The following is a 14,751-nucleotide window of genomic DNA, read 5'->3' as shown; positions in this document are numbered from 1 at the left end:
AATGGGCTCATCTAGTCTACGTGTCTTTAACCACTATGCATGTGTTCCTATGTTTTCACCTCACTGAGGACTCTCCTGGGCACCGAGGCGCTCTAGTTGCTTACTGAATATTTTCTTGGCTGTTGATCTCTGAAGTTTTTCTCCTATACCAAAAAAAAAAAAAAAAAAAAAAAAAGCAAAACAAAAAAGAAAGAAATCAGCTGAGAAACCAAGACTATTATTTATTAGTGCCATTTGTTATGTATGCAATGTAAATTTATTGTTCATTCAGACTCAGCTCACTTCTAAATGTTCCTCCTTTTCTTGAGTACAGTGCAATAATGGAACAAATGAGATTGAAAAGTGATGCCCATAATTAAAGGCAGATTTTTTATGATGATCTTAATTTTAAATTTATTTTAATTTAGAACAATAGAAAAAACTTGCCTTATTAGAATGTCAACATCTTAGCAAGATGGGGAGTTTTGGCTGCTTTGGTCATGGCTGTGTCTGCACCTAGAATAGCATTTAGTCTGTTGTAGGTACTCTCAATTTAAACGGGATAAATTAATGGATGTGATATTATAATGTATCTTAAGAAAGCAGTTTCTGTATTTTGAGTTTGTTGGCATGCAAGGTAAGTTTGCTTTTCTACACAGTGTCTTTTGTAGGTTTTATTTTGATAGTAAATACTAACATGACAAACTATCAGATAGGTATTGAACAAAGAGTTTGTTGAATTTGTTTACTCTCTATCCAAATTGAAGAAGTATTTAGATTTTTGTTTTAAGTTTGTTTGAGGTAACGGATTTCCATTGTGTTCCTGCTCTTCCTAGATGTGATCTATGTGTCAGCTGCAGGCAGTATGCTCTGCCAGATTGTTAACTCCCTGCTGTTACTGCCGGTGTCAGTGGCTCGTCCTTTACTGAGTTACCTTCTCGACCTCTTGCCTCCTCTTGATTGCCTTAATAGACTCCTGCCAGCTGCTGCTCTTTTAGAAGACCAAGAATTACAATGGCCTCTTCATGGTTGGTATAGGCAGTAAAAAGTTAAATAATGCTCTTGAGAAAGGTTGCTCTTCTTTCATATCTCAATTAAAACCACACCCGACAATATGGGTATTTCATGTGATCAAAAAGATATCAAAAAGATGTGATATCTTCTAAGAGTCAATAGTCTGAAGTGGGCAACTGACATGCAGTAGCTAAGAAAGTTGTTATTGAACATCACGAAAAGCATCTTTATAGCCAGTGGTAAGGCTTTTTGTTCTTCAGAGTTTGACATGATTGAAATTAAGATGTGTCTTAGAACAGTAGCAAAATTGTGTTATACTTTAGTCAGCATTACTTTTTCCTTTGAGGTATTTAAAATAATACATTTATAATCTGTGGATCATTATATTTGATGTAAGCATTTTATGTTATAAATATTATAATTTTAAATACTATTTGATAGCAACATATTTTTTTGGGGGGGGGAGTTTGGATTTGTTTTTTTCGAGACAGGGTTTCTCCGTATAGCTCTGGCTGTCCTGGAGCTCACTCTGTAGACCAGGCTGGCCTTGAACTCAGAAATCCACCTGCCTCTGCCTCCCAGAGTGCTAGGATTACAGGCGTGCACCACCACCGCCCGGCAGCAACATATTTCTTATTTTGGTTGGCTATACAGACAACTGATTGAATTTTAAAATAGAGATTGAGAAAGTATCTTTAGTGCATTTGATTTTAAACATGGCATTCTAATTCATTCTTGGTTTATATAATGCTGGTAATTCTAGACAGTTGACAATAGCTTATGTTAGCAAGAGTATTATTGTTACCTATTAGAGTCTTTGTGTTAAGGCTGTCAGACTTCACCATTGAAATATAAGATTTTTCACAGTTAGTGAATTGTCTTTTTTTTTTTTTTGTCTCTGCTAGTAACTTCTTGTCTAACTTTGAGACAGTCACTTATTCAGTGCTTAGAGTGTTTGTTTGTTTGTTTGTTTGTTTTTTCTGGAAAGCATTGAACTTCGACAGGATAACATTGAAGCTTTCTTACCAGAACAGTGGTTGGTTCTGTTGAGTATTGCATTGAAATGGTCAAAATATCAAATTCATGACTATGCTGGTATCAGCATGTGATTTGGCTTGATGTGGATAGTTTTGGGGTTACTTTTGCTTTAAAGTGTCTTAAAACTAACTTGTGTTGGATGAGCTAGGTATTCTTTTGTTCTGAATTTCTTTGGGTTCATAATTGATTATTTTTAAAAGGTTTCTCTTTTTCATGATGTTTTTGCCTGGTTTGCCAAATTAGAACTATATTTGTATAGTATGAATTTGGAATGATAATTCTTTTTTCCCTGTTTTCAGAAGTAATTTTTGTAAGGTAAAGATTATCTTTTATTGGAGTGCTAGAGGAATTTTTCTATGAAATTACCTGGCCCTTGTGGTTTATTATATTTTTACTGTGTATGTGTATGGATTGTGGGACTTTTTTTCTAGTCTATTTTAGAAATTGTTATTTTTCACAAAATGTTAATTTGTTGGCTTTCAAGTTTATTGGTGTAAAAGTGATTGCATTCATTTGTGGTTTAAAAAATTTCCTATGTAAGCATTGCTATATATTCTTTTTTTTTATTCGATATATTTTTTATTTACATTTCAAATGATTTCCCCTTTTCTGGCTCCCCACTCCCCGAAAGTCCCATAAGCCCTCTTCCCTCCCCCCCCCCCCCCGTTCCTTCATCCACCCCTTCCCACTTCCCTATATATTCTTTTTATCTCCATTTTTAAAATATATGGAGTCTGTTTTTCTTTACAAGTTTTTATAATACTTGTCCATTAATGTTTTTTTCAAATACCTGCCTTTTGGAATGCTTTTTTTTTTTTTTTTAACCATCACTGATTTCTGACTTCTGCTATCTTCACAGCCATCATGTGCATGTGCATGTGAAGAACTTTTAGAATAAGAATCCAATAAGAAAGCCTGGGTCTGGATCTTAGTATAAAAGAGTTCTGAGTTCAAGCCAGAAGAGCATTAAGCAATAGTGTTACTTTAATGAATTCTTGTTTGGTTTTGGAGGAAAAGTCTCAAAGAGTAAAAATGGTAAAATTTAATCTAAATAGTATGATAGAATCTATTAAGATAAGTTTGTATGTGCTGATTTATCTCAAAAGTAGTAACTTTACAAAGGAAAACTTATTTGATAGCCTTACATGTCTGAGTAAATTTTAAATTAATCTAATAGACCAGGTAACTTGTATACAGAAAATACTATGTGTTCTTAAGAAAATATCTCTTTCAATATGTTTAATAGGCTAGAGACAATGAGAAATCTTGTAAAATTTAAAAATAACAAATAAAAACCCAATTAGTACTGATTTTTCTTTTTAGGGGGACCAGAAGTAATTGACCCAGCTGGAGTGCCATTACCTCAGCCAGCTCAGTCCTGGGTGTGGCTTGTGGATCTGGAAAGAACAATTGCTCTCCTCATCGGGCGGTGTCTTGGTGGCATGCTTCAAGGCTCTCCTGTGTCTCCAGAGGAGCAGGATACTGCATATTGGATGAAAACACCACTTTTCAGTGATGGTGTGGAAATGGACACCCCTCAGCTGGGTAATACGCTTCTCTAAAGCACTAAAACATGTACTTCTTGTTTCTTCTTGGAGATCTCTTACCTGAGTGTTGAGTACAGACCTCATGCATTTTCCACATTAGTTTACAAAAGGATCTAAAATTGTACTGTTCACAGAAAAACAGCTAAGTTCTGCAGCATGGTCTTGAACCATTAGTGTAGGGTATGTGGATCTAGGGAAATGCTGAGCAGTGGTTCTCAACCTTTGGAATGCTGCAAACCTTTAATAAGAGTTTTTCATAATGTGCTGACACCTAGCCATAAAATTATTTCATTGCTACTTTGTAATTTTTCTACTGTTATGAATGATAATGTAAGTAATCAGATATTCAGGATATGTGATATGCCATCCGCAAGGGGGTTAAAACCAATATTTTGTGAACCACTGGTCCAGAGCCAACTATGGTAGCCCAGCCCTGTAATCCCAGTACTTAAGAGGCTGAGTCAGGAGAATTGCTGCAAGATCCAGTCTAAGCTATGCAATAAGTTCCAGACTTGATTAGGTTATAATGGGAGACCCTCATTTCAAAAAAGCTGGAAATACAGGTTTGGCCCTATTCTGTTACACTTTTCACTCATTTTGATCAAGTCGTAGAAAAAATATTTGATTGTGTTCTAAAGCTTGGGGTTGGCAAACCACTTCCTTGAGTAGAATGCACTGGAAGAGTACCTATCAGAACTGAGCAATGTCCAATTTTTAGACACAATGTTAGGGTTGCAATTGCTGTGATGGAACACCATGATCAAAAGCACCTTGAGTTTATTTGGCTTATACCTCTACCTCATTGTTCATCAAAGTCTGAACAAGAAGTCGGAAGATAACAGGAACCTGGAGCCAGGAAGAATGCTGCTTACTTGAAGGCTTGCTCCCCATGACTTGCTCAACCTGCTTTCTCATAGAAACCAGGATCATCAGCTCTGGAGCAAACTCTCCCACAATGAACTGGGCCCTACCATATTTATCACTAAGAAAAAACCCTGTAGGCTTGCCTGTAGATCACTATTATGAGTTCCAGGACAGGCAGGGCTACACAGAGAAACCCTGTCTCAAATCCCTAACACCAAACAAAGAGAACTTGAGGACTGATGGCTCAAGGTGTAAAGTGTTTGCTGCTAGAACTGATAACTGAGCTTGATCAGTACAACCTACTTGGTGGAAGGAGAAAAGTGACTCCTACAAGTAGTCTTCTGATCTCCCATATGCTATAGTGTACACACACACAGGCACGGACGAATGCACACTCATACATAGGGATGATGGGAGAGAGAAATGAATAAATAGAATTATTAATTAAAAATTCTTTTTAATAGATAAATGTATGAGCTGCCTATTAGAAGTAGCTCTTTCAGGAAATGAAGAACAGAAGCCTTTTGATTACAAATTGCGGCCTGAAATTGCTGTCTATGTAGACTTGGCATTGGGTTGTTCTAAAGAGCCTGCCAGAAGCCTTTGGATCAGCATGCAGGATTATGCTGTTAGTAAAGGTAAGATAAAGAGAAGGAAGTAGGCAAATACATAGTTAACTTACCTAACTAGTTCAGGTATTTGTATAGATAAAAAAAATAATAGGAGCCATCCTATTGATTTTTTTTTTTTTTTGAGGAAAATGATTTCATATTACTAACAGTTTAAAACAATTGTTTTTCTGTTTGTGGAAAATACATCATTGCATAAGGTTATTTGTTGTATTCACCTATATCTCATTTAAAGAAAATAGATTGTGTTAAAATTGGACTCTGTGTAATAAACCATTTTATAAAAGTATTCAGTGAAACATTATATTAAAGGATGTATATTTAGATGTCTAGGCTGTAGGCCTACAGAATATTTTTGTATAAAAATTTTTGCCTATTCAGAGTGCTAATAATACCCATTTGAGATACAATATGCCATGAAATGTAATAGTGAAATAGTACACAAATATATGATAATATTTCGATTTCTGATATTTTTTATTTAGTAGAATTAATTTTATGTGTAAATTTTAGACAATATCCTTGATTTATTCTTAGCTCCCATGTTTGACAGTGAACCACATATTAAAGCCGGGCATAGTGGTGCATGCCTGTAATTCTAGCACTCTGTGGATGTGAGCAGGAAGGTCAGTGTAAGGCCAGCTTCACTATTCAGTGAGTTTGAGGCTAATCTGGGATACATGTAACCCTATCTCAAAATAAGTACCCCAACCAGACAAACACAGTTACCCATATTGTTGAGAGTTACATCTGTAGTCTCTGTTTTTTTCCGTGTTGTTTCTTTCTTATCCTATCCTTAGTTTTCTTCTGAATCTTGGAATTCTCAGGTTTAAAAGATCGTAAAAGTAATTATGTTGTCACTTTTTGATGGCTTTCATCTTTTATAAATAAAATGAACCGAGGTATATATTATATACATCTCTCTTTTTTAAAGACAGAGTTTTAAGCTCAAGTCTGGCATTAAACTCTTAATCCTCTTGCCTCAGCCTCCTGAGTACTGAAATTATTAGATGTACTACCATTCCTAAATCAGTTATTTTAAACACCGGTGGAAAGATAGCTTGCTAACTAGTGATATGGCTCATGGTCACTTGTGCCAAGTGTGATGACCTGAGTTCAGTCCCAGGGACCCACATGAGAACTGCAGTTTGCCCTTTGCCCTTCATACATGTCATGGCACTCATACTCCATGGTGTACTCTCCTCTCCTCCCTTCTTCTCCCCTTCCCTCTCTTTTCTTCCCCTTCCATCCCCTTCTCTCTCTCCCCTTTCTTCCCTCCTTCCCTTCCTTCCCTCTTCCCTGTTTAGTTATAACAGTTTTCAGACAGTAACCAGGTCTGTGGTATAGGCAACTCCTCAAGAACCTGATGTAGATAAATTCAGATGCATATATACAGTGTGCATGGTTGTTACAAGTGTCTCTGTGGATTATAAAATTTTATATAAAGTTAGGCATATTTGCATTGTCAGTTTTTTAGCCTATAAATTAGTTAAGTCTGGATTTATATTTTTAATATATACATGGAAATAAAGTGAAAATTTAATATGTAGCATTTTGTCTTTTGGGGAAGGAGCTTTAAGAATAAATAGTTAAGAACAAGTAAAACTAAATTGGGTCTTAATATTTTCCAAGGATACTTTTTGTTTGGTTTTGCATTGGAGTACAATCATTATTCAGTAGATCTGTCAGATGAGCAGTGAAGAATTCGCTCTAAGAACAGGGAGGACAGAAACCCCCTCACCCATTGAATCTACTGAATTTTCTTTATTTTAAGAGTATATGCTCCATCTAGTATAATATACTCCATCGGGGGGGGGGGCAGAGTACCCACATGACTAGTTTTCTTTATTTAATGCTGTGGTTTGAGTTTTCAATTACATATATTCATTTCTTGTTAGATATTTTTAATTGCCCAGATGTTCTTGAACTCTCACAGGATCTACTTCTATGGATTAAAATAATATATATCATATACATATGTCATATACATAGTTTCATATGTGTGTGTACCTAAGTGAATAGAATATACTATTGTGTATTCAGTTTTTAGGCTGCTTAATGGAAAGTGTTCAAATATAGACTTTGATTCCAGTTCTTTTCCCACAAAACTTGTATGGTCTTCCAATCTCACTATTCTCTAACTAATACATTTAAATTCTTGTTGGCTTTAAATTTTAACAGTACTTTCAGAATTTATGCAGACTCTGACAACTTTTCAGTACTTGAATTGTTCCTACCCTAGTTTGACCACTATAATGAGTTCTGCTTTTACTATCTGTATAATAGGTTCTCCATCTAAGAGGTAGAGCTTAAATTATAAGTCAGATCATGCCATTTCCATGTTCAAAGCTCTCTATGCTGATCTCCATTTAACAAAAAGAAAGTCAAATCTAAAGGTTTTGTTCTGGTTTCCAAGACTAGTTATAGTCTAATTCCCCATCAGCTATCTAATGTCATCTCCTACCATTCTTGTGCATGTACCTTTGCTCCAGCAATTCTGACCTCTTGAACCTGGTTATATTAATAATATTCTGTATCCATGAGGTTTCCTTCCTTGCTTGATTTGGATCTCGATTCAAATCAGAAAACTGATCAGAACACCCTGTATGAAATAGTAATTATACAGCATAGTTCCCCAGTTCTTGCCTTATGTTGTTTTTCTTCTTAGCCCTTGCCTGTCATATTCAATTATATCTTTTGCATCTCCATACCCCACACCAAGATTCAAATTCCATGAGACCAGAGTCATGGTTCAAAACTATATTCATAGCCGGGCGGTAGTGGCGCACACCTGTAATCCCAGCACTCTGGGAAGCAGAGGCAGGTGGATTTCTGAGTTCGAGGCCAGCCTGGTCTACAGAGTGAGTTCCAGGACAGCCAGGGCTATACAGAGAATCCCTGTCCAAATCCAAAAAACCAAAAAACAAACAAACAAAAAAACCCCAAAACTGTATTCATAGCACCTGAAACAGTATTTGTGTGTTTGTCAAGTAGTTGTTCAAAATGTCAGTGAAACTCAGGTGTTGGGGAACAAAAGCTATCGATATATAAGGACCTCAGAACTATTTTCTGGGTCCTTTTAAATGTCATTGTATCATTTTATTTTTCAGATTGGGACAGTGCAACTTTAAGTAATGAGTCACTCTTGGACACGGTGTCTAGATTTGTTCTTGCAGCACTCCTCAAACACACAAGCTTACTCAGTCAAGCATGTGGAGAAAGCCGGCAAGTAACTTAAAAACTATCCTCAACAAATATTTGCTCTCATGATGTTAGAAATTAGGTAACTTTTCTATTTTGGTTCTTTATTTAGATACCAACCTGGTAAAAGCTTATCAGAAGTGTATCGTTGTGTATACAAAGTTCGAAGTCGTTTACTTGCTTGCAAGAACCTTGAACTTATTCAAACCAGGTCATCATCACGAGACAGATGGGTAAAGTTGGAAATCAATTAATTTCTATGTTTTCTTGCAAGCTTGTCAGAGATGGCCCCACAATTTGTGAAAAACATGCCTTGATTGATATGAATGTTCAAAACATGCTAGCATGTTTTCTAGTGGAAAATATTAGCAGAATAAAAGCGTTGGGGTTTATTTACCTCATTTTTATCAAATGTATTAGGTCTGCTAGGTAATGGCCTGCATAGATGATAGTTACAAACTAGCTTGTTCAAATCATGGATGATAGTCTCCTTTTTTTTTATTGATTAAGTTACATTGGAATTACCCTCTTTAACTTAAAATGCCAGAAATTATCAGGGATATTACCAGATACTTCAGATTGATTAAAAAATGCAGCAAGGATACAAGAACTGAAAATTATTAAAAATTCTCAGTGTACAAAAAAGGTGAAAAAAGGCCAAGGTTATAAGCAGTGCAGCAGTACTGTAGTTATAGATGTATATTGTGAAAGTTAAGATCGAGGCCACTAATTGAGGAGGATCCAGGAGTAAATATGGGAACAAATAGATGATTTTGAAAGAGCTTGGTGATTCTGACAGCACAACCCTGTAATTATAGAAACAAGCCTAAGAGCATCCTCTTCACAATACTTACTTAAAACTAGGACACATCAGCACCTTTGTTCTTTGTGATTTAGTTCCTAAGTATAAACAACAGACAAGATTTCAGCATGCACTGGCTTAGTATTTATAGATATAGATATTTGAGAGTGACCTTAAATGTTCAGAAGAAATATTAATTTATCATTTCTCAAGGTTCTAACTTGAAACTCATGTATATGAAAGTAAATATGTGACATATGAGCCTTATTGCTAAGTATTGTACATGGTGAAATTTCTAAGTATTTTTATATTGTGAAGTTTCTAAGTTATTCACTGGTCATGAATCACAGATATCCTCTATTATGATTGTAATTGAAAGTTGTCATTTGTACTTTGTATTGAAATTTATAAGGTGAATTATTAAGTTACGATATTTGATACTTTTCTAAGTATAGGTAACTGTTGGGTAGCATGACCATTATGGGAAACTACATTAACATTGTTCTTACTAGATTTTGAAGTTTTGGATTTTTGTGGGTGGGAAGGAGGGCAAAGTTAAATTTTAAAAAGCATTACCTTTAATTTAGAATTATTGGTGATTTGGACTTAAACTTATATGGTAGAATACATATTAAGCATATGTAAGGCTTTGAGTTTGAACTTCAGTACTGTTCCTGCAAGCATTTATTTGTACAGAGTAATAGCATAGAGAACTTGAAGAGAACAGTAGAGTCAGTGCTGGCCATGATGGCACATGTCTTTAATTCCAGCATTCAGAGGCAGAGGCAAGTGGTTCTCTGAGTTAAAGACTAGCCTGGCATACATAGTGAGTTCCAGCACAGCCAGGGATGAATAGAGAGACCCTATCTCAAACCAACCCACCAACCAACCCACCAATCAAAGAATAACAGAAAACCCAAAACCAAGTAACAAAAATCACTTTTTGTGCTTGTATCATGTTGTAACTTACATTGCAGCTTTGTAGTGTATAGCCAAACACAAAGTAAACATGAATTAATTTATAGCATGATATTTCAGTGAAAATACCAGGCAAGAAAGAACATGTCTGTTTGTATATATGTGCATGTAGTCTATGTAATCTTTGCAAATTACCAGTGTATCATTTGTAAAGTTTATGTGTTATTATTGATATCAGCAGTATTTTCCAAAACATAAAAATTTAGGTTTCTTGAAAATTTTTTAAAGCTTTGAAAAGAATATAGTCAGTGTAGTTTCCTATTATTTTTTTAAGATCTCAGACAACCAAGATTCTACAGATGTTGATCCTCAAGAGCATTCTTTTACCCGGACCATTGATGAAGAAGCTGAAATGGAAGAGCTGGCTGAGAGAGACAGGGAGGACGGCCATCCAGAGCCTGAAGATGAGGACGAAGAACGGGAGCATGAAGTAATGACAGCTGGCAGTAAGTCCATTCTTCTCACTTGAGACGCAAGATCATGACATTTTGTATGTAGGAAGGCAGAGCACGAGTGTCTGTGTATTTCTTCTAAAAGCATCTGACAGTGTATCAGGGATTTACGTTTGCATTAGACATTACAGGGGACTTGTGAAACCAGGGTAGTGTTGTTCTAATGCTCTTGTATTACATGTTCTGACTTGAAAAGCCCTCAAAGCATGTCAGTTTTCATCAACCTGGAGACTTCTTTGTGGGGAAATAACCCCTTGCTATGCCATTTAGGAGGTCCAAATTGTGTTTTATAGAGAGAGCTTTTAAAATTCTAAGTTTCAACTATATTTTATTTCGGTAGGTATAAGAAATAAAAGCAATGGTAGAACAATGATATGAGAATAACTTTGGGTGGGGATAAAACTTTTTATATTTTATATTCTAAACCTCCAGGTAAATTTAGGAAAATAGTTATTTATATGTTTAAAGAGAATTATCAAAGCTTTTCAAGTGTTTATCAATATCTTAAGTGATTTGGATATTTTACATTAACATGCATATTTAATTTGTAGTCTACAATCCCATGGCAGGCTGTACATCAAATGATGTTTTGACATCATATGTGTATATGTTCAATTTACAAGGAGGTGGCACTAGGATTAATTTTAGGCTCTTAGAAATAAGGAAGCACTGCACCATTGATCTATATGCCCTAGCTTTATTACACATTTAACTGATTTCTTTGTACTTTTAAAAATTATTTTGAGATGTCTCAGAAAAAACTAAAAAGAATTTAAACAACAATGAAAAGATATGGTGGAATAAAGGAATTCACAGATAGGGAGATTAACTAGTAGAATTTTCCAAGCTAAACTGAGAACTTCCATAGCTAAATAAAAAATTAGTTCAAAAATTTCTGGAAAAGAGGTCAGAGAGGACAACATAGTATTAGCTTTCCCTTACAATTAAACAAAACAAAACAAAACATAATAGTCATTTGGGAAATGGTAATGTATAAACTTGCTATAACATGTGAGCATCTGTGATGCATTGGGCATGGATGGTATCTGGGGTTTCAAGTAGAGTGATTCATAATTCTTACAGTAGTCTTAAAGTTCTAATAATGTTTCATTGTAAAGATAGGTGAATTGAGGCTTAAGGAGGCAGAATTATGTATCTAAAGTCACAGTTAGTAATAGCTTGAATTAGAACCAGTTCTGGAAATTCCAGTATCTGTTAGGTGGATGACTTTTAACTGCCTTCTACCTCCGGACTCTTGAGAATTTCTTGCTTTAATTTTTCAGAAGTAAGGAACATTTTATAGCATAACGAAAAATATCATATTCTCTAAATGTAAAGGTACAGTATGAGTTTAAAGGACAGCATGGTCAGTGGGTAAAGGTCATTCTGCTAAGCCTGGCAACCTGAGTTTGATCCCTAGAATCCACATGTTGGAAGGAGAGAACCAACTGCTGCATATGGCTTCTGATCTACATATATGTCTGTCTCCCCAAATACATAAATAAAATAAATGTAAAGAAATAAAGTTGTACACACCTTTAAATTGTAATTTCTATGTTAACGGATGAATCTAGTGTTTTGCCAACTTTCCCCCCTGAATTTCCCATTAAGTATACCACTTGTACTCCAAATTTGAACAAAAAATTATTTAGCTATTATAAAATATTCACTACTATAATAGTAGCCTCAGAACCTTGCTGACTCACCAGCATTTTATACTTGTGAGCACCATGGGCTGTGTCAAAAGGACTCTTCATGATGATGGTGTTTTAACTGTGGAGGCAATCTTGCCCATCATAAACAGTTTTAGTTTCAGCAATGACATCAGTGGTTGTTCCTTTTTAATGTGTTTAAGATACAGTCAAATTCAGTTGTTAGAAATTATATAAACTCAGATAGGAAGAAGCTTTTTATTCATAAGCTTAAATTTGTCTGTTTTCCTTGTAACCTGACTTTTTTTTTTCCATACCAAGGTATTGACCATTTCAGAAATAAGCAAGTTTTTTTGTTTTTAAAATGTAACCTAGAAAACAGTGATTCTTAACCTATGTATTGTGATCCCTTTTGGGTTTTGTCAAACATAGGGGTCTTCTAAAATCATCTTACATATTCTGTATTTATATTATGATTTTTGACAATAGTAAAATTACAGTTATAAGGTAGCATTGAAAATTATTTTATGGTTGGGGGTCACTACAATATGAGGTAGTGTTGTGTCACAGTATCAGGGTCACAGCATTAAGAAAGTTGGGAACCACTGCCCTAGAGCCTTATATTGATCTTTAGAACCTGCTGGAGGATTTGTTAAAACATTGCTGAGCTCCATTTATAGAGCTTCTGATTCAGAAAGTTTGGGTGGATCTGATATTTGCATTTGCACAGTTGTACAAATATAGCTATAGCTGCTGGTGGTCTGATACCTTACTCACTAGTAAGATTTGAAATCCTGGAGAAGGGGACCCACTTTGTCATTCTTTAATTCTTAAGTGACCTTTTTGACTAGATGTAGGAATCTCATTAATACAAGAACTGATTAACAAAAGCATAAAATTTTCATTATGTTTGTGTGTATATGGGGATACTCACAAGAAAGTGAATTTGAAAAGAAATGACTAAAGCTTGATGCTTTTATATTTTGCCAATAAAGAATGATTAATTTAAGAAATGACAGGACAGGTGGATACCCAGAATAGGGGAAAATTCCAAGGATGTTCTAAGGAAATCTGGGAAACTGGGCAGGTGGTCACATTAGAGAGTTTCCTTAGCCTGACTTGGCAGCCTCATTAGCAGTCTTTGGTAACTGAGGCTATTTTCTAGCTGAGATCCTCAAAAGATGTCTCCTTTCAAAAGAGTCTACATGACTTATTTCATGGACGAAAAGACAGGCCAAATGGCCCTTTCCAAAGTCACAGATCTCGTGATTATACCTTAAGTCAGTTTACCATTTTGACATATTTTAAGATGGTACGAGGTAGAACCATCCAAATCCAAATTCTGTGACGTATATTGCAATTTTTATGAAAAGTATGACATTTGCTGTAACTTTCTTACTATGCTATATTTCTTGTCTAAAAACTGATTTTTCCCTGTTTCAGTAAGTTTTGGTTCAAACTTTTTGACTATTTTCATTGTTATTTTCTTTGCTTTTCTCCCCCCATGTGTTAAGACCTTGTTTTTGTGTTGCATGTTACAGAAATCTTTCAGTGTTTCCTCTCAGCCCGAGAAGTAGCTCGTAGCCGAGATCGAGATAGAATAAACAGTGGGGCAGGGTCTGGGGTCCGAGCTGATGACCCACCTCCACAGTCTCAGCCAGAACGACGGGTCAGCACAGATCTTCCTGAGGGGCAGGATGTGTACACTGCTGCCTGCAACTCTGTGATCCACCGCTGTGCGCTCCTAATACTAGGAGTAAGTCCTGTGATTGATGAGCTTCAGAAGCGAAGGGAAGAAGGGCAGTTGCAGCAGCCCCCTGTGAGTGCCTCTGAAGGCACTGGACTTATGACTAGGTAGGCCTGATTGGAAACTGAAAATGCTGTTCTCTTCCCTGTGGTACTTCTTACAGTGAGCTTCTGTTTGGTAGTTTCAATGACAGAGGAAGAAATACAAGTTGACTAGAATGAATTGAAAATAAACAGTAGTGTTGGTTTAGCCTGGAATGTGAATTTTTGGTTCCATGAGGAGGAAGTTTTATATGTGTATAAATAACCACAGTTAACAAACATCCAAAAAGTACTCATATCTTTCTGTAATATAATTCTAAAGGGTTTCTATGGGCAGACATAATGATTTCACTTTGCTTTATCTTCTTTATGTTGCTAGTTCCATTCAATTTTATGTTTACTAACAGTCCCCAACCAAAATCCTTTTCTTTGTGTGTGTGAGACAGGAGTGAAAGTCTCACTGCTGAGAGCCGCCTAGTTCATGCAAGTCCAAGTTACAGACTGATCAAATCAAGGAGTGAATCTGATTTGTCTCAGCCTGAATCAGATGAAGAGGGTTATGCACTGGTATGTATAGCTAAAGAAGTATCTTGATTTCTAGCTACAGATATATAAAGCTTTTGGGTTGAGTTGTTTATACTTATTTTAGGCATATATAAACTTGAAAGATTTATAATAGAAACAATATTGTTATATTAAACTTGCCAACAGTTTTGATCTTCAGTCCTGACTTATTCCTGAGGTCCTGATTCATACATTTATCTCTTGCTAAGACTACTGGATGAGTCTGCCTCAATCTTAGCTCGT

The 14,751-nt window shown here is 35.6% G+C and overlaps 1 protein-coding gene across 5 annotated transcripts in view; it reads left to right on the top strand.

The window, feature by feature from the left end:
• Nucleotides 1-14,751, top strand: part of Herc1 (HECT and RLD domain containing E3 ubiquitin protein ligase family member 1) — a 165,075-nt gene that overhangs the window by 60,103 nt on the left and 90,221 nt on the right. For all 5 annotated transcript variants that reach the window (XM_052187967.1, XM_052187969.1, XM_052187968.1 and 2 more), the window contains exons 17-24: nucleotides 816-1,007; nucleotides 3,355-3,576; nucleotides 4,907-5,080; nucleotides 8,182-8,296; nucleotides 8,385-8,505; nucleotides 10,327-10,498; nucleotides 13,698-14,010; nucleotides 14,391-14,511. In XM_052187967.1, coding sequence (XP_052043927.1) covers nucleotides 816-1,007; nucleotides 3,355-3,576; nucleotides 4,907-5,080; nucleotides 8,182-8,296; nucleotides 8,385-8,505; nucleotides 10,327-10,498; nucleotides 13,698-14,010; nucleotides 14,391-14,511 — 1,430 coding nt within the window. The remainder of the gene's footprint in view (nucleotides 1-815; nucleotides 1,008-3,354; nucleotides 3,577-4,906; nucleotides 5,081-8,181; nucleotides 8,297-8,384; nucleotides 8,506-10,326; nucleotides 10,499-13,697; nucleotides 14,011-14,390; nucleotides 14,512-14,751) is intronic.

Source organism: Apodemus sylvaticus, chromosome 7 (assembly GCF_947179515.1).
Source record: "Apodemus sylvaticus chromosome 7, mApoSyl1.1, whole genome shotgun sequence".
NCBI lineage: Eukaryota > Metazoa > Chordata > Mammalia > Rodentia > Muridae > Apodemus > Apodemus sylvaticus.
The sequence above is the reverse complement of the archived record's forward strand: the minus strand, read 5'-3'. Positions and strand labels throughout refer to the sequence as shown.